This window comes from Dendrobates tinctorius, unplaced genomic scaffold, assembly GCF_039654945.1.
Source record: "Dendrobates tinctorius isolate UK_male_01 unplaced genomic scaffold, ASM3965494v1 ptg000070l, whole genome shotgun sequence".
NCBI lineage: Eukaryota > Metazoa > Chordata > Amphibia > Anura > Dendrobatidae > Dendrobates > Dendrobates tinctorius.
In genome coordinates, this window is record NW_027361738.1 from 20445744 (window position 1) to 20470782 (window position 25039).

General features: G+C 41.9%; 1 protein-coding gene across 3 annotated transcripts in view; it reads right to left on the minus strand.

The window, feature by feature from the left end:
* The window catches only part of TMEM196 (transmembrane protein 196), a 60602-nt gene extending 52424 nt beyond the window's left edge, over window positions 1-8178 (minus strand). For 2 of the 3 annotated variants that reach the window (XM_073581443.1, XM_073581446.1), the window contains exon 1: window positions 7380-8178. In XM_073581443.1, coding sequence (XP_073437544.1) covers window positions 7380-7550 — 171 coding nt within the window. In that variant the 5' untranslated portion in view covers window positions 7551-8178. The remainder of the gene's footprint in view (window positions 1-7379) is intronic. The other variant, XM_073581444.1, reaches the window with a different exon arrangement.
* Window positions 8179-25039: the final 16861 nt, after the last annotated feature.

Below are 25039 nucleotides of genomic sequence, written 5' to 3' on the forward strand. Positions count from 1 at the left end.
GTAGGGATGGGGTTAATATGTGGGGGATTTGGAGTGGGGGTACATAATGTGTGGGGGGATTTGGGAGTGGGGATGGGGGTTATTTAATGTGTGGGGGATTTGGAGTGGGGATGGTGGTTAATGAGTGGGGGATTTGGAGTGGGGGGTACATAATGTGTGGGGGGGGATTTGGGAGTGGGGATGGGGGGTTATTTAATGTGTGTGAGGGATTTGGAGTGTGGATGGGGGTTACTTAATGTGTGAGGGATTTGGAGTGGGGATGGGGGATTTAATGTGTGGGGAGGACACAGAGTATGTATGAGGAAACAGTATGGGGGTTGGGTGCAGACAGTATGGGGAGCGAACGGGTTAATGTATGTGTACACAGTATAGGGAGTCGGGGGTATGTGTGAGCAGACAGTATAGAGAGTGAGGGGGTAAATATATGATGAGACAGTATGGTGAACAGAGGGATGTTAGAGGAGGGAGGGGAATAGTGTGAGGTGACAGTATATTGCAGACATTTTTATTCAGGAGCATTATAATGACACTTCTATCTTTAAGGGGATCGTGTGGAGATTTGCTGCAGAAGACCGGAGAAGATAGAAGTCTGCAGAGGCCGCTGTGGATGAGAAAACTCATCATGGGGTCTGAACAAGAAGAAGAAAAGGAGAACGACTCCAGAGACGTCATCTATAAGGTACTTGGATGTAAATGTTATTTGTGATACTGACTAATTCTCATGTTTTTATTTGTTAGGAACATTAAAGGGGTTGTCCAGGTTTGTACGGAGTCTGCAGTCATTCTAGGTGACTGCAGACTTCAGAATTCTCACAGTGCTCACTGAACGCTGTCAGGATCTCTCGTGCCGGTAATTTACATACATGCGGTCACATGCTGACTAGACGTGTGTGGCCTCACTCAATGAAAATGAACGGAGAGTTGGAATGTGGCCAGAAGTATATAAATCACATACTTGTGCTGACATGACTGTACATCGGCAAGGGAGAATCCTAAAAGTGTGCAGTGCATTCGTTGTGAGAATTCAGAAGCTGCAATGTCAGGATTCAGCTCTGCAGGTTCCAGTAGTCATCACATGGACACTTCACTCATATGCGATTTTCATACTTGACAACGAGCTTCTCTTCCTGCTTTCAGTTTTTTACTGAACATTGAGAGCATTAGGGAGAGCAGCTCATGGGTACATGGCTAAGTGTGCAAGTCGCATATGTACTTGGTGTGGGGGGGGCACCGAACCAAATTCTTGCCCTGGGTGCCAGGAAGCCTAGATACGCCTCTGCGGCCCACATAGGGGGAGAAGCAGCATAAACTGGGGGGCCACATAGGGCAAGAAGCACTATGCCAAAAGTAGACCGCATATGGGGGCCAGCATTATGAAACAAAGGGAAACGGGGTGCCTATATATATTACCTGGAGGCTGTCTTGGGCTATATATGTTATTTAGAGGCTATGCTGGGCTGTATATATTACCTGGAGGCTGTGGTGGGCTGTATATATTACCTGAAGGCTGTGCTGGGCTGTATATATTAACTGGAGGCTGTGCTGGGCTGTATATATTACCTGGAGTGGAGGCTATGCTGGGCTGTATATATCACCTGGAGGCTGTGGTGGGCTGTATATATTAACTGGAGGCTGTGCTGGGCCGTATATATTAACTGGAGGCTGTGCTGGGCTGTATATATTACCTGGAGTCTGTGCTTGGCGCTGTATATATTACCTGAAGGCTTTTGCTGGACTGTATATATTAACTGGAGGCTATGCTGGGCTGTATATGTTATTTGGATGCTGTGCTGGGCTGGGCTGTATATATTAACTGAAGGCTATGCTGGGCTGTATACCATATGTTATTTGGAGGTTGTGCTGCTCTGTATATATTAACAACTAGAGGCAATGCTGGGCTAGTGGGCTATATATGTTATTTGGAGGCTGTGCTTGCCTGTGTATATAATTTGTAGGCTGCAACTGGCAAATAATAAATACAGCCCAGCAGCACTCTACAGATATTATATCCAGCCCTGCATAGCCTCAATATTAGATAACAACAAATAACAAATAACTTTCTTGCACAGGGGCCCACTACAGTCTGTGTCCACCCCTGAAGTACCTGATGTCAAAAGTTACAGTTGAACATAGACATTTTTTTGCATGGCTCTCTCCATCAGTCCACGTAAAGGATGAGTGGAGCATCCGGACACACACAGACAGTATGTGCAACCATTCTGCTCCATTTAGCTAGGTAGAGCATGGGCAGGAGACCCCTGTTACAGTGATATGTTGGGGTCTAGGGTTCCAGCAATCAGACATTTGTCACTTATCCATTGCAGAAATAATAAAGGTCATTTGTGGAAAACAGTTTTAAGCAGCTGAAATGGATATGTACAATTGGGCAAAGTCAGTTTTGGCATGTAAAATATTGTCAGAAGGTATATAAGAAGGAGAGGTCATACAGCAGCTCAAGTACCATAATAACGTTGAAATTTTAAAACACCCTGCAAAAATACTAATGACTAATAGCAAATGCAATTTTCTCTTCTCAAACATAAAGTAAAATAATAGGATGGAAACATTAGTAGCAATTTTGAAGGTTTACATTGATTGTGTCACTTTACAGAATCACAGACTAGCAAACAGACGTCACCCGCTACACTTCCACATTTAAGGGGTTCGACCGGCAGGCCCGGATTGGTAATATGCCCAACCGGGCATTTTCCCGCTGGGCCGCTGTCATGTGGGCCGCGGGCGGCAGCGCCCGCTCATCTGGCCGCTTGCCAGCTGATGTGGCCACTGGCCTGGCTATTGTTCCTGCCGCCAGCCTTCTGTGTGCACAGCGGTTATAGTTTCCAACCCTCCCAGGATTTTTCTGTCCTGCACTGCAGGGAGATAAGCCGCCACGCACCCCATCCTCGCCCTAGCATGAGACCTCCCCCTAGCATGAGACCTCCCCCCTCAGCCACTCACAGCGTCGCTTGGCTGCTCTCTTCTCTGTACACAGGACCTGTGATTAGGTCACAGGAGGGGAGGAGTCAGGGGGTCACATGATCAGGAGCCTTTGTCCAGACCCCTGATCATGTGACCCCTGACTCCACACCTCCTGTGACCTCATGACAGGTCCTGTGCGCACAGCCCTGCCTCTTGGTGTCTGCAGGACTCTGCTGTGCTGGTTGTCATGGTGCTGGATGAGGGAAGTATGTGCGTGGTCAGGAGGGGTTTACAGGGTAGATGTAGCAAAGCTGTGTGTGTATGAGGTGTGCGGATAGGAGCCGAGTGTGTGCGAGGTGTACAGAGCAGAGCCGAGCCGTGTGTGTACGAGGTGTATGGAGCAGAGTCTTGTGTATGAGGTGTACGGAGCAGAGCTGGATGTGTATGAGGTGTACAGAGCGGAGCCGTGTGTGTACGAGGTGTACGGAGCAGAGCCGCGCGTGTACGAGGTGTACGGAGAGGAGCTGTGTGTGTACGAGGTGTACGGAGCAGAGCCACATGTGTACGGAGCGGAGCCGCGTGTGTACGAGGTGTACAGAGCAGAGCCGTGTGTACGAGGTGTACGGAGCGGTGCTGCGTGTTTACGAGGTGTACGGACCGGAGCCGTGTGTGTACTTGGTGTATGGAGCGGAGCCGCGTGTGTATGGGGTATATGGAGCGGAGCCATGTATGTACGGAGTGGAGCCATGTGTGTACGGAATGTACGGAGTGGAGCCATATGTGTACGGGATGTACGGAGCGGAGCCAAGTGTGTACGAAGCATACAAAGCGGGCTTTTCCCACAGACACAGGAGTACACGGTGGAGCCCAGAGGAGCATTTTAAAACTCACACATGACGTTCCACCGGAAGTGATGTGCTGGAAGCTGACCGGAAATGAAATAATCTCATGAGGAGATTGTGACGGAAATAGGAATGCTTCAGATCCATCACCATGTCCTCCTCCGACAGCGCAGACAGCAGGATCGCATTGGAGTCGGGGACGCCGGCCATGTGAGCGGATCATGATATGCCCTGCGCCGGGAGGCTCAGGTGGGCACTACAATAGGAGCCGGGCTGCTATAGTATCTTTATAGAATCTTTCTCTCGTTTTCTTTCTTTCTCATTCTCTGTTCTGTCTTTCCCTCATTTTCTTTCTCTCTCTCTCTCTCTGTTCTTTCTTTCTCTCTCTAATCTTTCGTTTTTCTTTCCCCTCTTTCTTTCTTTTTCTTTCTTCTCTTTCTTTCTCGCTGTTCTTTTTCTTTTCTTTACTTCTTTCTTTCTCTATCTCTGTTCTTTCTCTGTCTCTCTCTGTTCTTTCTTTCTTTCCCCGCTTTCTTTCTCTCCCTGTTCTTTCTTTCTCTCGCTCTCCTTTCTTTCTCTCTCGCTCTCCTTTCTTTCTCTCTCTCTGTTTTCTTTTTTCTCTCTCTCTGTTTTCTATCTTCCTTAGTGCCAGTCAGTGTGCCCATAATGCCAGCCACTGTGCCCTCATTACCAGTCAGTGTGATCATCAGTGCTAAATGGGTGCAGTTGGGCGTGGACATGGGTGTGACTAGTTGCAAAATGGATGTGGCCAGGGCGTGGTCTAAAATTTGCAGCAGTCTTTGTCCCTCTTTCCCTTCTTCAAAACTTGGGAGGTATGATAGGGGCGGCTATGACCAGGGGGTCTGGTTGCACAATAGATAGCAGTTCTGCCAGGAATTCTGTCACCGTGCATACAAAAGGGGACAGAGCTTTGGGAGGAGTACTGTACCTAAAATCAATAAATAGGACTGAGCTGAAATACTGGGCACAGCTCTGACTACATGTTATATAGTCGTGTTAATCTCCTCTCACTTCTTGTAACCTAGTGGGCCTGTGTAACTTCAAATGCCAGGGCTGAATTTTAGTCCCAGTCCGTCCCTGTCGACCGGTGAGCAGACACAAACGGCGACTCCTCTACGTCCAGTCAGATAGTCAAAAATCACTAATAAATAAAAGGTACTTTTAGCAGAAGAACAATAAATGCAAGTACATTCTCCACTTAATAAAATGTCTGAAAGCTAGATAGTCTGTCCCTCTCTACCTATCTATCTATCTATCTATCTATCTATCTATCTATCTATCTATCTATCTATCCATCTTTAAAACAACTGACAGGTGAAGTAAATAAACATTGATTATCTTGAGGAAATTACACATGACAAGGAGTGGAATACATCAATCAGAAAGTGATTAGTCAGCAGAAAAACTAGGCCAGTGTATGGATGTGAGTGACATTGACAAGGGTCATGATAGCTAGACAACTGGGTCAGACCATGAATAAAACTACAGGTCCATGGGGCCGCATAGTTGCAGACTTGTCAGATTACCCATGAGACCTCTGTCCAGTGTGGAAAGTGAGTACAATGGGCCCATAAGAATCAGAACTGGATCATTCAGCAATGGAAAAGTGGCTTGGTCTGATGAAATTTGAATCAATTTAAATACATATATACAGTAGGTAGACAAAAAAGGCAAGTATAACGATATGAGCAACATTAGACCATGGGTTACACCATATTCAAAACTGCTTGTCTTTTGGAGGGTTCCTTGTGTGCAAAAGTGGTCTAAGGAAGTTCAGCCAAAGACCTGGAAGCAGCGCTATTGGCTCTCAAGTCTTATGGATCCAGTCGCAAAAGCCAACTTGTCTGGTCTGCGCCTGCGTAATAACAGAAGAGATATTGTATCCCAAACTGTTAAAGAAGATAGTGGTGAATTTAATAGAAAGGTGTCAGGTCACACAGCGCATCACTGTTTGCTGCATGGGGGGCTGTATACGTGCAGACTGGTCACAGTGCCCATGAAACCCATGTTCAACATTGAAGGTGATCAAAATGGACACATAATCATCACAATGAAGCCATGGAGAAAGGTGGCCTGGTCTGATGAATTGTATTCTTTCACAATACATACAAGTATGCAGTCCAGTAAGCAGTAATATTTGATGTCCTTTGTGTTCTGATACCTTTCCATCATAGCCATTTATGCTGCAGTAACTTTTCTGTAGGAATCGACCAGACTGATTGGCCTTTGTGATTAGATCTAGAGTGCCAGTGGCGTTGTTGTCAGGTCTCCGGATGTCCTTCCTTAGGCCTCTTTTGCATACGATAAGCACACCACAAGACCTGAAGTTCTCTACATGCTCTGACCCAGTTGTCTAGCCATCACAGTTTGACCCTTGACAAAGTCGCTCAGATCTTTAGGCTTTGCCAAATACTATATATGCATTTAAGAGAGAACATAATTCATCAGACCAAAACATTTTTTTCCATTGCTGATCTGATGCTCATGTGCCCATTTACTTTCAACAGTAAAAAATGGTCTCATGGGCACTATGACCAGTCTACAACTACTGTATGCAGCAAACTATGATGCTTACCACAAACAATAAACATTTGTAATGCTTTCTTTTTCACAATGGACTCAAGGCAATGATGAAGGGAATGGACACTTAAAACATCTCCTTGTGTTAAAAACGTCCTTCAGCACATTTCATTTTCTTCTATAAAAAGTCAGGATTCCATTGTTTTTACTAGCTTAAACCCATCCAAGCACAAAGTGACAGCGCCATCACTTTCCATATAGCATTGCTGGAGCAATATTTATTATAAAGTATCTGACTGGACTGGCCCGTGATGGTTTTGGGACACTGAACATCAATCTGTGCCAACTATATTCATACAATATAAGGTGGTTTTATTTTTCTTGGGTAATAGTTATGTGATTCCCAGATTTCATCGAGGAATGCCAACATAAAACATTATTGCGTTACAATAGTTAAGTCTCTCACTGTTGACTTTTACTCTGTAATATGTAAGAGTGACAACATTTTGCATGACAGATGTAACCAGACTAATAAACAGATGGTTTGCTACATATAACCTCTACCTTATTGTATTTCCATTGACTCTCACTTGTCGTACACACAGTGAATTAGTCATGACATTCAGTACTCTCAGAAAAACAGCATTTAAATAGAAAATGGGTGAACTAAAAATATCTATGAATACATTAGATTATCTTGATTTAGATGACAGTGATATATGTGATTACTGTACCACTCGGTCCCGCCGTGCATAAACTACGCCCAAAATAATAGTAAAAATAATAGAATATTTAATATGTTTCTTAGGAAATGCTTTTACCATCATACATTATGCAGCAGCTCCTTTACCACCCAAAATGTAAAGGTCACATTCAAAAGGCATAAATTACTGCACTAAGTGGTATGAGTAATAATAATAATAAATAACACTGTTAACACAATTATTCCTTTCTCTAATATTCACTGACATTGATAAGTACAAAAAATACAGTAGTTTAATTATCAATATGAAGTATAACTATGCTAAGCAAATCATGATTAATAAAAGTGAAAAGATAGTGAAATGACTAACGTACACACGCCCCGCTCCATACCGGAGAAGAGTCTCCCAGCTGTGGTGGTGGATCCATCCTTGACCTGACCCAGGCAAAAGTGACAGCTCCCACAACCACACCGGACAAGCCCAGTCCTATCTCCAACACAGAGAGCACCAAGAGGCTTCCAATGATTTGGGTACTGGTGCACATGCTTCTCCAATCATCATTCCTTTCAGATTAAGCAAAAAAGCCAAGTATCGACCATTAACCTTCAGAGGAGCTTCTTTGATTTTTCTGATTTGCTCAAATGCAAACTTTTCCTACAATACATATTATTTGATGACAAATAATGAATGGTGATCCTTATTGGAGAGAAAGAAGAAAACTCCTTGTGGAGATTTTAACGTTCACCATAATGCAAGTAATTGGGCAATCATCTGCTCAACCATGGTGTCTTCATTGTGTGAGTTGTAGCTGTCCAGAGTGCTGAAGTCTCCTGTTCCCTCTATAGCCTTTCCATCAGATTGAATGCTGTCCAGAGTGCTGAACCTTCTCATTCACTGGTTTCCTTTCCAATGAGATGCTGTCCAGAGTGCTGAACTATCCACTTCTCTGAGCAGCTTTCCCTCAATAGGAGAAGCTCTCGTCTCGTTCAGTCGCATTCATTAAACCTCCTGTCGACTACATCTATCATTTTCAACCTACACTGGAGTCATTCCTAGTTTGTCTTTCCTGTCACTATTGCAGACTGAGGTTTTATGCACCAGACAGGGAGGGCTACTCCATTAGGTAAGATTAGGCACTGCCTCAGGCAGCATAAAGAGGTGGGTGTCTCCAGCCGTATGAGGAGACACAAGCAATTTAAAGAGCTGTTCCTCTTGGAATTGCAGAGCCTCTGTGATAGCAGCAGCAGGGGGCAGGAGATTTATCACCTCTGCCTTTATCAGACATTCGCTGTGGAGAGAGAAACTGAAGTTTCTGAGCTGTTGTATAAGTGCTGGTTTAATATAGCAGATGTTATAACCGACTATAATGAATCGTATGTTCCCCGGAACAGCCAGACACATGATAAATGTTATATGAATTTGCTTGATGTGTATTGATCAGAAGAGCACATGGACGGGAGCTGATGACACAGCACGGAAATCCGAGGTCTACAGAGCAGGACTCCCGACCATAGCCAAACAGTTAGAATTAAAGCGACTCTGTATATTTGGAGCTTTCAGAAAGAATACACTACAATAAATTGGGAACTGCACAAATAACAACTTCTTAATATTTTTAAAATATCATCTTGGCTTCTGGAGCAATACAGTGAGATGCGATCGTCTTCATGACTGCAGGACATTTGAAGTCTCTCACTGTCAGATCACCCAGTAAATTGATCTCTAGAGTCACACAGGAGCAGATACCAGTCCTGCAGCTGGGTTGATGTAGTTCTCATGTAATGCCCCATGTCCTGGTGTCTGCTTCATGCTCCTGAGACTGTGCTAGAAAACGCAGAAAACCTTCTTTTGAGAGGTCGTATGCTAGGAGGAGGAGTTGGACAACCTGTGCAACATGTATGGGCTGCAGGTACTGCCTCATTCTATCAATAGTGACAATGACACTTGCAAAGTGCAAATCTAGAGAAGAATCCTCCAGGAAGGATAAGGATAGAGTAGTTGTCTGTGGTCAATGCACCGGCAAAAACATTTCTCTTTTTCGGGGTCGTCTTGCTGTTCCTCTCCAGTGCACATGTTGTCGCTTTCATTTTGCACCAAAGCAGGTGAAATTATTCACAATCGCTGATGCTTCCCGACCCCGGAGGCTTATATCTCTGAAGTTGAATTGATTTTGATTATACTGTGATGTGCAAGTGTTCCTTTTACTTTTTTTGCGCAGTGTATTAGGATATTCTGTAATAAAAGGATCACTGCATTTGGCCAATGCTGATTGTGCCCAGTGTTGACTCGGTTGCTGAGCAGCTGTGCGTGAATCTGCTGCAGTGTGATTAACAGCAGATCTGTTATTGAGACCCGGAATACATTGTCAGCCTTGTGTATACATTTGCTTACTTTACTGATAGTCACGACCTATTTACTAAACCTATCAACCTTATGGTTTGACATGAAAAATCAATGTGAATGCTAGGAATGGATATTTACTCGCATGCCCCTGCAAAATGTCCTTTGTAATAAGTATTCTTAAATTCAAGGACAAGTTGTGTGTTGTCTCCTGAGACGTTTAGATACACTTCATTACCCTTTATTACAATTAGGAGTATCAGATACTAACCAAAAACAGTCAGCAACATAAGTGACTAAAATGTAGAAGTAAATTGTTCATAATAGTATTTAATAGTTCAAGAGAACTAGCTGCAAGAGAAGTGGCGCTAAATGCCTTAACACAGGTTACAGACACGTAGAGTCCCTATTAGCTATAAGAGAATCGGTTTACATATACATAGTGTATTTATAGGGAATCTGTCAGCAGGATTTTTATGGAATTTAAGAGCTACATGATGTAAGGACAGAGAGCCTGATAAGATATATATCACTTACTGGGCCGCTTGGTGCACTTTTGATAAAATCCCTGTTTTCTCTGCTGTTGATGTAGCAGTGCTATAAATACTGAGCTGTGTATAACTCCGCCTGCACCCCTGATTGGCAGCTTTGTCTGTACACTGTACATTATCAACAAGCTGCCAATCAGTGGTGAGGGGTGGAGTTACACAGATTAACTGGACTACCTTGGACGAGATACAGAGTCCTGCAGTGATAATCTCCTGATGATAAAACATGATTATATTGAATATACTGCAAACTGTTAAGTAAGTGATATCTCTGGAATAAGGCTTTTTGCCCATACATCATGCTGCTATCAAACTAAATAGCAAAAAACCTACTGACAGATTAACCTTACAGCAAATATACAAATAGCTAATAGAAAACTCTTTAAGGATCGCATGCTAAGTGTTATTGAATAGATGTACTGCATATAGTTAATATAAAGTAAAGAATAGATGGCCATTAAAAACAAGGGATCCAAAAAAACATCACAATATAACAGGCATGGAAACACGTGCAAACATTATTATAATACATGTTTGATAACATTAGTGATCGTCTTGTGAATGATACAGTTAGTATTATCCCTCAGTATCACAGAAAAATAGAACTTTGAACAATAGATTTACACATAAAAGATCCATCTCAAAAATACCGGAGACTGGAAATCAATATGATTCATCCAAAATAAGTATAACCTTACTCACCTGTCTCTGAGTCAGCACCAGCCTCTACCACCACTCCATTCCTGTACAATCGTCTTATCATGTCTGTCTGTCTGTCTGTAACCGAAATCGCGGGTCGCTGATTGGTGGCGGCCGCGACCAATCAGCGGCAGGCGCAGTCGGGCGCAGCGCTCAATCAGGCGCAGGCCTTTATCTGTAAAAAAGAGAATTAAAATTAAAAAAATGTTATTCTCACATTCCGATGGCCTCCAATCTTCTTTCCACGCGCCCGGCCTCGCGGTCCCAGTAATGCCTTGCACCTTAGATCGGAGTTGACATCACTCTCGCGAGAGCGCGACGTCATCAGCGGTGTTTCGCGCAATGCATTACTGGGACCGCGAGGCCGGGCGCGTGGAGTGGAGATCGCGGGCTGTTGGAAGGTGAGTATATAACTATTTTTTTTAACAGAGACTACGCATACCAGAAAAGGGGGATGAGGGGGACCACGCATACCAGCAAAGGGGGATGAGGGGGACCACGCATACCAGCAAAGGGGGGTGAGGGGGACCATGCATACCAGCAATGGGGGGAGGGGGACCATGCATACCAGCAATAGGGGGGAAGGGGGACCATGCATACCAGGAAAGGAGGGTGAGGGTGACCATGCATACCAGCAATGGGGGGAGAGGGACCATGCATACCAGCAATAGGAGGGAAGGGGGACCATGCATACTAGGAAAGGGGGGTGAGGGGACAATGCATACATGGAAAGGGGGGTGACGGGACCATGCATACCAGGAAAGGGGGGTGAGGAGACCATGTTTACCAGGAAAGAAGGGTGAGAGGACCATGCATACCAGGAAAGGGGGGTGAGGGGACCATGCATACCAGGATAGGTGGGTGAGAGGACCAGGCATACCAGGAAAGGGGGGTGAGGGGACCATGCTTACCGGGAAAGAGGGGTGAGAGGACCATTCATACCAGGACTGGAGGGTGAGGGGACCATGCATACCAGGATAGGGGGGTGAGGGTGACCATGCATACCAGGATAGGGGGGTGAGGGTGACCATGCATACCAGGATAGGGGGGTGAGGGTGACCATGCATACCAGGATAGGGGGGTGAGGGTGACCATGCATACCAGGAAAGGGGGGTGAGGGGGACCATGCATACCAGGAAAGGGGGGGTGACGGGACCATGCATACCAGGAAAGGGGGGTGAGGGGGACCATGCATACCAGGATTGGGGGGTGAGAGGACCATGCATTCCAGGACTGGAGGGTGAGGGGACCTTGCCTACCAGGATTGGGGGGTGAGGGGTACCAGGCATATCAGGATTGGGGGGTGAGAGGACCATGCATATCTGGATGGGGGGGTGAGGGGACCATGCATATCAGGTTTGAGGCATGAGGGGACCATGCATACCACGAATGGGGGGTGAGGGGACCATGCTTACCAGGAAAGAGGGGTGAGATGACCATGCATACCAGGATTGGAGGGTGAGAGGACCATGCATTCCAGGATTGGAGGGAGAGGGGACCATGCTTACCTGGATTGGGGGGTGAGGGGACCATGCATATCAGGATTGGGGGGTGAGGGGACCCTGCATACCAGGATGGGGGGAGGGGTACCATGCATATCAGGATTGGGGGGTGAGAGGACCATGCATATCAGGATTGGGGGTGAGGGGACCCTGCATACCAGGATGGGGGGAGGGGTACCATGCATATCAGGATTGAGGGGTGAGAGGACCATGCATATCAGGATTGGGGGGTGAGAGGACCATGCGTATCAGGATTGGGGGGGTGAGAGGACCATGTATATCAGGATTGGGGGGTGCATTACTGCATTATTATTAAAACTTCATAAATAAACTACATACATATTCTAGAATACCCGATGCGTTAGAATCGGGCCACCATCTAGTTCCTGTATAATAGAATATTTTTGTTGTGACTCACCTGGCGAGATGAATTGGCTAAGCCATAGGTAAGGGTGAGCAGCATGAGTTGGGGCATTGATACAGCTAGATGTGCGGGAAGCCACATGGATCAGCAGAGCCGAGTGGATGAACTTCACGTAGGTTGAAAATAGATGAGTAGGCAGGCAGGTACCTCAATGCAGTAGAGTTCAGTGTACGGACAACAACTTGAATCAGTAGAGACAAGGAGGCAGAGTTGAGTGTGTGGAAGCACATTGAACAGCATAGATGAATAAACAGGGAGATAGCTTAATTCAGCAGAGCTGAGTGTACGGACAACACCTTGAATCAGCAGAGAGGGGTGGACCATCAGGTCCATATTTTGCCAGACACTTAAACTTCTGAGGTAGAAATATCTGACGAAAAACCACAAATTTGTCTTTTGTTCTATATCTCCCACTTCAAAGGTAAGCTCCCGTAATTATTATTGTATGCCAAATCCATAATCTCTTCATGATTTCAAAGCCAGAACTCTATTTTTCATAATTAATCTGTATTTCCTTTTTGTGTAAAAACCCCAAGTTTAATAACCTGTTGGTACTTGTACTTCACTCATTCAGTTAACCCTTTCACCTCTGGACGATTTTCCAAATTTTTCTTTCTTTTTCATTTTTTCCTCTTTTCTTCCAAGAGCCATAAAGTTTTTATTTTTCCGCCCCCATTGCTGTATGGGGCTTGTTTTTTTGTGAGACGAGTTGTACTTTTGAATGGCATCAATCATTTCAACATGTGTAGTGATGGAAAGCAAGAAAAATTTTTTTCAAGTGTTGTACTTTTGAATGACACTATTTTACCATGTAGTATACTGAAAAATGGGAAAAGAATCCAGGTGCTGTGAAATTGCAAAAAAAAGTGCAATTCCATAATTACTTTTTTTTTTTCTTTTATTTATTATGCAAACGATATGGTAAAACTGATCTGCCAGTATGATTCTCCAGGTCAGTACGAGTACTCAGATTCCAAACATGTATAATTTTTTTTTATGTGGTGAAAAAAATTTGGAAATTTTTGAAAAAGAAACAATTTTTGCTTATGTTGACATTTTTCGAGACCTGTAACATTTAAATTTTTTTTTTTGCGCCCCGAGCTGATGTTTTTACTAAAACCATTTTGGGGTAAATACAATGTTTTGATCTCCTCTTATTGCATTTTTTGTAATGTTGCAGCAGCCAAAATAAACCTAATTCTGGAGTTTTGATTTTTTTTGTTTTACTATTTATTGATCAGATTAATTTATTTTATATTTTTATAATACTTTTACAAACGCAGCGATACCAAATATGTGTATTTTTTTATTATTTTATTAATAGGTCAAAAGTGGAGATGATTTGAACTGATATTTCTTATTCTTTTAAAAACTTTTTTTTTACTTTTTACTGTAGTAATTAGTCCCGTTAGGGGAATTGAAGCTGCGATTGTCTGATCACTTGTACTATTCAGAGCAATGCATCAGCACTATGTATAGTAAAAATCACGATCTTCTATGAATGACCTTCTATGAATGGCAACTAAACACTGTCTTTCACAGGAGAATCATAACAACAAGCACGGAGATCTTCAGCAGGTCCCTGGCTGTCATAATAACCCATTCATTCCCCGCAATCACATCACAAGAGCAACAATGGGCATGTGGAATGAACCGCTCCCTGTCAGCGTGTGTCAAATTCTGCTGTCAGAGATTGACAGCAGCATTTAACAGGTTCACAGCCACAGGTGGAGACACATGATGGCTGATTAAGTCAGCAATCATCTGCCATGAAAGATGCGGGCTCAGCGTGCAAGACCGCATCAAAGTCAGGGACACATATTTTGATTTACATATTCATCAAAAGTTGTGAAGGGGTTAATAACCTTGGTCGCTCTTCTCTGCACCCACTCTAGTTCATCTATGTCCTTCTGATACACGGGAGCACAAAACTGTACACAGTATTCTAGGTGTTGCTGCACTATTGACTTCTACACAGGTAGAACCATGTTCTTTTCATGAACATTTATGCCTGTTTCAATGCCTGACATTGGTCACTAAACGAAAAATGAGAGTACTGTCCAATTTATTGACCAAAATTATTCTCCTCAAAAATTGCAAAATAAGAACATGCAGCAGGGCACTGTATTGGTGTGGCAGGTATGGATGCAAAAAAAAAATATTTGTGACATGCACACTTTATGAAGTAGACAGTGTCAGTTAAATGTTTGAGTTTAAAGGAAAATTCATTTGTATTTTAAAAAAAAACATTTATACCCCATCACAAAAATGATTGTGAAAGAAATGTAAGAAAAATATAGCTGCTTGTGACACACACACTGTCTAACAATGATTTCATACTTTTTTTTTCTGTAAAAACTGTTGTGCTGCCTTGCTTCTGCTTTCTAATTCATGAAGACTGAAGACTAAAAAATTGTGTATTTGTAATTGAAATGAAGTAGCACAAATGCCATATACAATATATCACTGATTAGCCACATTGAGTCTGGCATTGCAGCTGGCACCTCACATCTATCTCTCTTAATTGATTCTCTGTATTGTTAACAGACTACAACTCTCATCTTGTTTAGTTCTACGGTTATACAACACACTAATGTTTGGAGTACTTGTCGAAAGTTTTAGGGCTTTTTTTCCTATTTCTATTGCTGAGCTGTGGTATATGCCATTCTCTGAGTATCCAGAATTACCCTTAAACGGAATCTGTCACCTTTTTTTGTACTATGAGCTGCTGGTATCGACATCAGGGGCTTATCTACAGCATTTTGTAATGCTGTAGATAAGCCTCTGATGTGACCTGAAAGATAAGAAAAATGAGTTATATTATACTCACCGGGGGGCGGTCTGTTCTTGGTCCGATGGGTGTTGCGGTCCGGCGGCTCCCATCTTCATACGATGCCATCCTCTTCTTCCCTGCCTGTCGTGGCTCTGGCGCAGGCGCACTGCTCTGCCCTGTTGAGGGCAGAGAATACTGCAGTGTGCAGGCGCCAGACATCTCTACAAATGTCTACATTCTTTGGTTAGACTTTTATTCAATCTATGATAGTCCATCTTGATTGGCTGTGTTATACCGTGTGATTTGATAGCTGCAAGGCATTATGGTGAAGCACACTTGGTAGTGACAGAGGTCATTACAGTTTTCTGTGCAATCTTCTGCAATGTGTAAGAGTTTGGCAAGCATTTTTTGGCTATTTGAGTGAAACAAATTGTAGATTGCTTAAACTTGCCTGCAAATTTCATAGAATTCATCTCAAATTTGATTTGCGTTAAATAAAGTAAATGATATCTAAGAGACATCCATCTGTATTTGTGGCCCCTACTCCTATTTTCCACAGGGTAAATGTGAAATGCTTTTAATGCAGATTTTGGAGGCCAAAGTTGTTCCTTGTATAGACCGCTAGCTGATGTTGGGAGTTTTTAATGGGGAAATGTAAGTAAATTAGATCTCCTCCAGAAGATAGAAAGTTTGCAACAGCTGTCTACATGAGAGTATTTATTTGTTTTCTAGGATACTGGTTCTGTTACAATCGCTACTCATGTTTAAAGGCTTTCTATAAAGTAAGGGCTTCAGACAATTTATTTTTCCTTTAGCAGGAGATCCAGTTACATAGTATACACTAGTAGCATGGCCAACGTTCTTTTGGTAAACCATTGCTATTGCAGCATTCGTGACCCAATTTAACACCACATACGTGATAAAGTCAAAACAGCAAAATATACCATACATGCCATAACATGCAATAAACTTGTTATAGGTGCAGGTTTTATATTTGAGACACAACCATTTGGGAGAATTGGGATCCTACATCTGCTATTTGTGAATTCTTAATTTTACCGTCTGAGCAGAAGACTATTTACCCAAAGCTCCAAGCGCTGTGTCCCCTTTCCAAAGACTTCAGTGGGGAACAGCCACTATGAATTCATGAATAGGAAGGAGTCATCTTCCTGATACGGATCTGTGGTTCTGCTAATGCTGCATTCTTTTACCAAATTAACACCACATTTATTGCATGGGCAAAGTGGAATACTTTAAAAATTTGCTTTATTTTGGTAATTGTAAATTTAAAAAAATTGCAAAAATTAAAGGGAATCTGTTATGTAAAATAAAGCTGTTAACCTGCAGATATGGAGCTAATCTGTAAGTTAATGGCTTTCTCACACCATGTGGTACCAGCACTGAGAGCCTAGCTGCCAGGATTAAATTAACTTTGTTCCTCTGCATTCAGCTTCCAATCATAGGTGGCGTTGGCACAGTTTCAATTACTGCTCAGTGTATAGAGCGCCGTGACTGTAATCACACCCCCAGCACTGACTGACAGCCTACACTGATGCTGATTCTGCTGTCAGTCAGTGCTAAGGGTGCGGTTACAGTCATGACTCTCTATACACTGAGCGGTGTCTGAAACCGTGGTGGCGCCACGTCTAGGACTAGAAGCCGAATGCTGCTGGCAGGAATTATATTCATATCCTCTTGGCAGCAGGGCTCTCAGTGCCAGTGAAGCACATTTTCAGAGTGTTATTAACTTGCAGATTAACCTCATATCCGCAGATATATAGTATTGCTTTACATGACAGATTCTAGTTGAGGTTTGTCCTGATGAAGAGGTCCGGCGTGACCTCGAAACGCGTTGACTTGTAAACCTGTTCTAATAAATGATTTGATTTTAAGGATTCTATTTCAGAAGTGCATGAGTGATACCTCCCATCGCTTTCCTTCTACCTGTGGTCGTCCACTTGACCGGTATCTGTGCAGCAGCTGTTACTTGCCATTCATGTGTCACCATTAAGCAACTCAGTAAGGTGAAGGTATCTCACTTTTTCCCTACTCCTTATTGTCAATGGATAAGACCCTTTTGCGCTTTTTTCTTCCCAGTTATATTCCTGTTCACTGCCATACTGTCACTCCTCATACGGGATAAAGATACTGTATCTTACAAGTAAGGTATATTCATGTTGAATTTTTGGTGAGGATTTGAAGCTGATCCACTCCAAAATCCACATCAAGAACCACTTCAATTCTGCTTTTAATACACTCAGATTTTAATTAGTTTTTTTCCAATCAGAATTTGAAAATCTTGCTGCAGAGAAAAAAAAGTAATGTCACTTCTTTCATCTAAATGTCTCATGGAATTCACTAAAATATTGACAGTGCCAAGTCAAAAGGTTGAAAGAGACCATGTGGAGGTAAAAACTTCTAAAACAGTTTAAAAAAATACAAAATGAAAGCAGCAATTCCAGGAGTGGTTTCCTCTTGAAAACCACATTGTATTTTTCTACCTCCAAAAACTCAGTGTGAACATACCCTTAGGTTTCAGGGCCCATGGGAGGCACAAATTCTAGCACCCGCTGTAGTTTTGTCCCTGACACAAGTCCATAAATGAAAGGAATGCTGAGGAAGAGGCTAACAGCATCAGCAGCAATCAGGGTAGGGACATGATGGCTATAGTGTGTTACACTTTGTCCATTCATCTGTAGAATAGGATTTCTAACTCAAATTGTTTGAATTATTTGATGGAAACCATAGTAACCTTCACTGAAGAGTCCTATGTCCTTGAGCAGAAAATCTAATTAAAAAGTAAAATGCCTGTGGGGTTTTAAAATGAGACATCCCTGATGATATCTTGGGGTGCAGTAGTAAAAAGGTAATAAACATTATGCATGACAGAATATTGTACATAATTCTCAATATTTCAGTTAGAAATATACATTTTATCCCAGGCGTGTCATTTTTCCAATAAAGCTTTCTTGAAAAGCAGGCTATTCTTTTTTATCCACATCAATATCTTTTGCCATGAGTATGAACTGATGAAAAGGTACAGGGAGTGAAGTTGAAAGATAAAAATTGTATCTTGATTAAAAGCTATTGTGTGATATAAAAGATAGCAATGTGGAGTGGAATGACTGATTTTTAATATGATCCCTTATTACCAAGTACAGTCCAGAGTAATGCTGAAACGTATGAAGGAGAACAAGAAGGCAGTGTTTATGTAATATTTTAACATGATGTTATCTATACATTTTTACAATTACTGTATACTCCCCCACTTTACCAGCACCAAAGCAACCCCAGACCATCACATTACCTCCACCATGCTTGACAGATGGCGTCAGGCACTCTTCTAGCATCTTTTCAGTTGTTCTGGATCTCACAAATGTTCTTCCGTGTGATCCAAACACCTCAAACTTGGATTTGTCTCTCCATAACACTTTTTTTCCAATCTTCTTATGTCCAATGTCTGTGTTCTTTTGCCCATATTATTCTTTTCCTTTTATTAGTCAGTCTCAGCTATGGCTTTTTCTTTGCCACTCTGCACTGAAGGCCAGCATCCTGGAGTCGCCTCTTCACTGTTGACATTGACACTAGCGTTTTGCGTGTACTATATAATGAAGCTGCCAGTTGAGTACCTGTGAGGGGTCGATTTCTCTAACTACAAACTCTAATGTACTTGTCTTGTTGCTCAGTTGTGCAGCGGGGCCCCCCACTTCTCTTTCTACGCTGGTTAGAGCCCGTTTGTGCTCTCCTCTGAAGAGAGTAGTACACACCGTTGTAGAAAATCTTCAGTTTCTTGCCAATTTCTGCCATGGAATATCCTTCATTTCTAAGAACAAGAATAGACTGTTGAGTTTCACATGAAAGTTCTTTTTTTCTGGCCATTTTGAGAGTTTAATGGAATCAGCAAATGTAATGCTCCAGATTCTCAACTAGCTCAAAGGAAGGTCAGGTTTATAGCTTCCCTAATCAGCCAAACTGTTTTCTGCTGTGCTAACATACTTGCACAAGGGTTTTCAAGGGTATTCTAACCATCCATTAGCCTTCTTACACAGTTAGCAAACACAAAGTACCATAAGAACACCGGAGTGATGGTTGTTGGAAATGGGCCTCTATACAAATATGAAGATATTGCATTACAAACCAGACATTTGCAGCTAGAATAGTCATTTATCACATTAACAATGTATAGAGTGCATTTCTGAATCATTTAATGTTAGCTTCATTGGAAAAAACTGTTCTTTTCTTTCAAAAATAAGCAAATTTCTAAGTGACCCTAAACTTTTGAACTGTAGTGTATGTGAGGAAGAAGATAGGAGGAGTTACAGAGCGAGAAGGAGAGAGAGGCATTGTGGGAATTACAGCTTCAGAACATGAAACTGTAACCAAAATACCTATATATGATAGGTGAAGCAAACAATATAACATTAGGCACATGTCCCTGAAAAGGTTGAAAGCCTTTGCAGTCGATTAGCTGAACAGCAAATGTATGGTTCCTGGATGGTGCTCAGTCTGATAAAGACTTTATAACAACAACTACCAGCATCTCTTTATCATTGTTAAGGACATACTGGGAGTTGTAGGTTCATGAGATACAAATGTACATGGACCTGACTTAGAAGGATTCAGCTCACAGTTATTAATCATGTGATGCCATAGACCTAATAGAAAAGGGAAGAATTACCTGGGTGGAAGGGCAAAATGAGCGATTGTCAGTTCACAATGCTATATAATATGATGACTGCAATATATTAAGATTATAAAATGTTTATGGGAGGAGTGCTTCTTTAAAAACAATCATACTTATCCATATCCCTTTATCTGTTTAGTTTTCATTAGGGCATCTGCCAAATGATGGGCACTTTAATTAAAAGCAAACAGCCCCTCACCCTGTTTAGCCTTACCCCTAAAGTGCATCACTTTTTCACTTTTACTGGTGTTTTGTGTTAAAAAAGTGGGGTCCTTTACGGGTCCTTTTATCTTAGTCTTTGACCCATTCCTTTACATGGGTGCTGAGGGTTCATTGGGGTAGGGGGTTTGGGTCATCAACTTCATTTGCCTAGGGCATCAAAATATCTTGTCTCAGCCCTCGTAATGATGCTATGGACAGCATAAAACTCTATTCTCAGAATTATTCCATCACACCCTTGGGAATGGACATCATAAAGAGTGTTTGCAATGCTATTTCATCTCTAAGAGATTTATTTACAGTGATTTGCTTACATTAATCCAGCTAAACTTAATAAAAAAATAAAATAAATTTGCCAAATCAGCAGCCAAGGACCTTCAAATTGAGGCTTTGATTAACGATCTCATCATTGATTTACTGTGACTAGGAAAACACCAGAAGTCAATACATCTGGACTGACTATGCAATTGGTCATTATTGTTTGGATAAATATAGAGATCATTCTCTGTTTTAAGCAATGGATGTTCTATTCTTGGGCTTTAAAACTGGAGACAGAAGTCTCGCAATGTGCCTGAAAATTAGAAAATGGACTTACATTGATTTTCAGGGAGAAGCTGGACTGATGGAGACTGAAACCTGTCAGATCTAGGCACAAACAATACCTGTCTCACCCAGCATTTAATGGCTATGTATATTGATTCATAACAAAGTAGGAACAGCTTAATGGATGTGCATCAATTTTTAAGGTAGAACATAGTTCAAGCTTATGCTGCATTATTTTTGGTGTCCCTGCTACTTTTTATTGAATCTTTATGATAGTGACTATGATACCAACAAGGATACCATAAGCAGATTCCCTTTTTTATAACTTTTCCACTTGAGTCATAATTAGCTGTCAGAAAGCAAGAGGAAGAAAACTGCTGTAAAAATGGTTTCCCAACTGGAGATCAGTTGATCTGACAGCTGTTAGTTAAAGTAGAAGTGGGTCGTAGACTGGTTATACAACAAGCAAAATCCCGGTTGAACATTTCTTTTTGTTGAATACTAAGGGACCTACTCATGAAACTCTGACATTTCCTCTGTAAAATGTCTCCAAAATGAAATGCAGTATGACATGGTGAGAAAACTGAAACTTGGCATGGTTTCCAAATTTAATTAGGAATTATTGGAGGATAAGAATCTCGTAGGCTGACAACTTATTTGCATTTCTGCTCACTTTTCTCCCTTATGGTGAACAACCGAAAGTCAGTAATTGTAGTCACTATTCAAAAATGGTCACCAATTGCAGATGTCAACGAAGTTTGGATTTCGTAAAAAAAATGGAATGTTGCAGTGTTTTTGTATTTCCCTTTCCAATTATTTGCTCCATTCAAGATACCTCAAATTTTTCACATTTGTAATAGCGAATAGTGTTTGAACCTTAAAGCGTCGCCGTTGTATTCATTTTTATGTTATAAATCAATAGTACACATGAAAATAAGCAATAAGCAGATTTATCACCTGTAGTATACAGTATGATAAATGCCTGATTCCTGGGGACGACACGAATGGGACCCCCATCAATCACTGGAACTTTAGTGTTAAGCCTTACATTTCTCCTCATTTCAGTGAGAATGAAGTTTGAGAGCATGAGAGTTCAAAAGTTTTATTTCATAAATACAGTACACATGAAGAAAAAGAAACTTTCTAATAAATTTTATCACAGAAATTCTCAAAATTCTTAGTGTCCTGGTAAAATGTGCAGATCTCAATCTGTGTATATGCAGACCCGGCGTCCATTTTCCCGGAGGCCATTTTACCAGAGGCCACCGCATCACAGCAGTGAGGATGTGTGGGGCTCCGGGCTTTCACAAAATGTCGGTGGAGCCCCTGCACTCCTGAGCACCGACGAACCTGCCGCACCAGCCTGAGATGGGATTTCCCGGAGGCCACTGCTTCACAGCAATGGATGTGCGGGGGGCTCCGGGCTTGCACCATGAGCACCGCAAAACCTGCCGCACCAGTATGGGATGGGAGTTATATCATTGCCGGACCACAGAACACCCCTTGTAACCACACTCCACCAGCGCTACCAGCTGAATTCGGACTGTAAGATGGACCCCCATTTGACACATTAATTGGGGTGAGTCTTATGGTCCGGTGCATCTTATAGTCCAAAAATACAGTAAATTACCCTTCCCAAATGAAATTCCTACTGCTATACAGTGCACTTGCATTATACTGAAATATATCACATAAATATAGTACTGCTATATGATGTACACATACAGTATATTGTTTATGTGAGATTTCACAAGTTAAAACGTAAACCATGCAAGCTAATATCTTCACAAAATTATAGTGAGACTATCGAAAAGTCAATTGTTAGTCTATGAACTACAAGACTTTGAACAATTTCACATTCAATTGAAGAATGGGAGGAGGGGATGATGTTTTTCTATACAGAAGAAGAATAATTAAATATGCTGGACCCATTTCAGTGAAGGCCGAGTGAGAGATATTGGTTACTTACAATTATTCTGCCAGGACAGTATGTAATGTGATGGTCAGTTTAGAAGCTCCTGGAATAACGCCCATCCCCAAAAGGCACAAGTCAGTGGTTAGGGGAACAGTGTATAAATAAATACATTTATATGCCTTTCATATGAAATTGAATTATTGCCCATTCCTAGATTGGGGAAAGTGTTCCAGATTTTTTATTTTAAAGTTTATTTCATTATTATTAATACATAATATAAATAATTATATAGAAAATAATAATGGTGCTAAGGCTTGTGAGGGAAATGACATAGTCATCCATGTATAGTGGAAGTGTGCAAAAGTGAGTTCTGCGTTACGGTTTACAATTTTGTAAGATTCTGTGGCTTCAGTCAGTTTGAGAAAATCCCCGGAGCAAAAGCTTCATCCCGTCTTTGAGTTTATGGCCTCTAAAGGGCTTAAGAAGCTGATTACATTTGGCAGCAAAGATAACTATAGCTAGGTCTTGGAAAAGTTTGCCGCATAGTTAAATTTAAACTTTCATAGTCAAGGACGTTTTGTCTAGCATTGTTAATGGGATGTTTGGATCCAATATTTTCAGCATCCATAAGATATTTTGATCCAAATGAAAGAAATATATCTCCCTTTTATCACGAGTCACTCAGTCCTCTCCATTCTCTTTCTCTCCACTTTCCTGTCTCGCCCTGTGTAATTGGGAGAACGTAGACTGACCCTTTTTTTGGCCCTGAGCTCAACTTTTGAACCTAAATTGGAAAATCCGACATCGTTCTATCGCTGTCAATATTTTCTTATTTTCTACAAAGATTTATAATATATAATAATAATATATAATTTATCACATTTATAATATATAATATATAATATTATATATAATTTATAAAATTTGTTGTCATATTGCAGCTTTATGACATATTTTCACAGTTTTAAGATTTAAAGAAGACACAAGTAAATGTTGTAAACATTTCAAACAAAAGCCCAATAAAAATGATTGGCTGATTAAGATCAATAATGTTTATTTTTGTTATGACCGGGGCTAAAAGCCTAACAAGTGGGCTGTATTATGCTTCCGTATGGCAGTAGTGGCCCTGTATTACAGCATCTGACGGAGTGATTTATTTTTGCTTATGATTTATTTTATTTTTTTTAGTCCAATAAAATCTATTGTGAAATAATCTGGAATCAGTGACATGATGAAAGTGCACCCCAGAAATGAAACAAACTCTTTATCATGGCTTCATAAAACTTGAACAATGCTACAGCTAGGCATTGCTTCACCTGGAGTAAAGAATCAGTGCTAGACAATATACAGAATAATGCTCTCAGTGTGAAAAACAAGATAATCTTGTAGTTATGATACCATTTAATGGTTAACAAAAATAAAATACATGATGTTAAAAAGTAAGCTTTCGGGACTTCTTAAGTCCCTTCCTCAGGCATGGTATAACAAAGTTTCTGAAGAAACACAAAAATATGCACAAATAAACACCAAAAAAAGGGTATGGTATAATAAACAAGCATTTATATAAATAAACCAACTGAGCTTAGAGACGGAATCCTTAATTGTATTGGATTAGTGGTGTGAAAGCTTTAGGGTCCCGTTACATATAGCAACGCACCAGCGATCCCGACAATGATATGACCTGGTCAGGATCGCTGGTGTGTTGCTACATGATCGCTGGTGAGCTGCCAGACAGGCAGACTCACCAGAGATCAGGACCAGCGAGGACACGGGTAACTAAGAGCGCGCGTCGCTTAGTTACCCACTGTGAACCCTGGATACCAGCGCGCTCGCTCTGGGAGCTGGTATCCAAGGTAAACAGCGGGTAACTAAGCACCCATGGCACTTAGTTACCCGCTGTTTACCTTGGATACCAGCTTCCAGCACGAGCACGCTCGTATCCAGGGTACACGGCGGGCAACTAAGCGACGTGCGCGCTTAGTTACTCGCTGTTTACCTTGGATACCAGCTCCCAGCGTCTGCTTACAGCGCTGGGAGCTCACTGTTCGATGGTCTCCCGCTGCCACACGCAGCAATGCGTGCTGGCCAGCGGGAGACCAACGATCAAAAAAGGCCCAGGACATTTCTGCACAATCCGCAATACCCGGTCGCTGATAGGTGTCACACACAGGGAGATCGCTGCTGAGGTCACTGTTGCGTCACAAAACTTGTGACTCAGCAGCAATCTCGCTAGTGATCTCGCTTAGTGTGACGGGGGCTTTATAGTCCCAATATTCAAGTAAGATCAGAGGCCTGGTGTCCTCAACGTTTTGGAGTAGATTCTTTTCTTTGTTTTGTTTTTTTGCTGTTTGTTTGTGCAACTTGCTTTGTAGCATCATTTATTTTA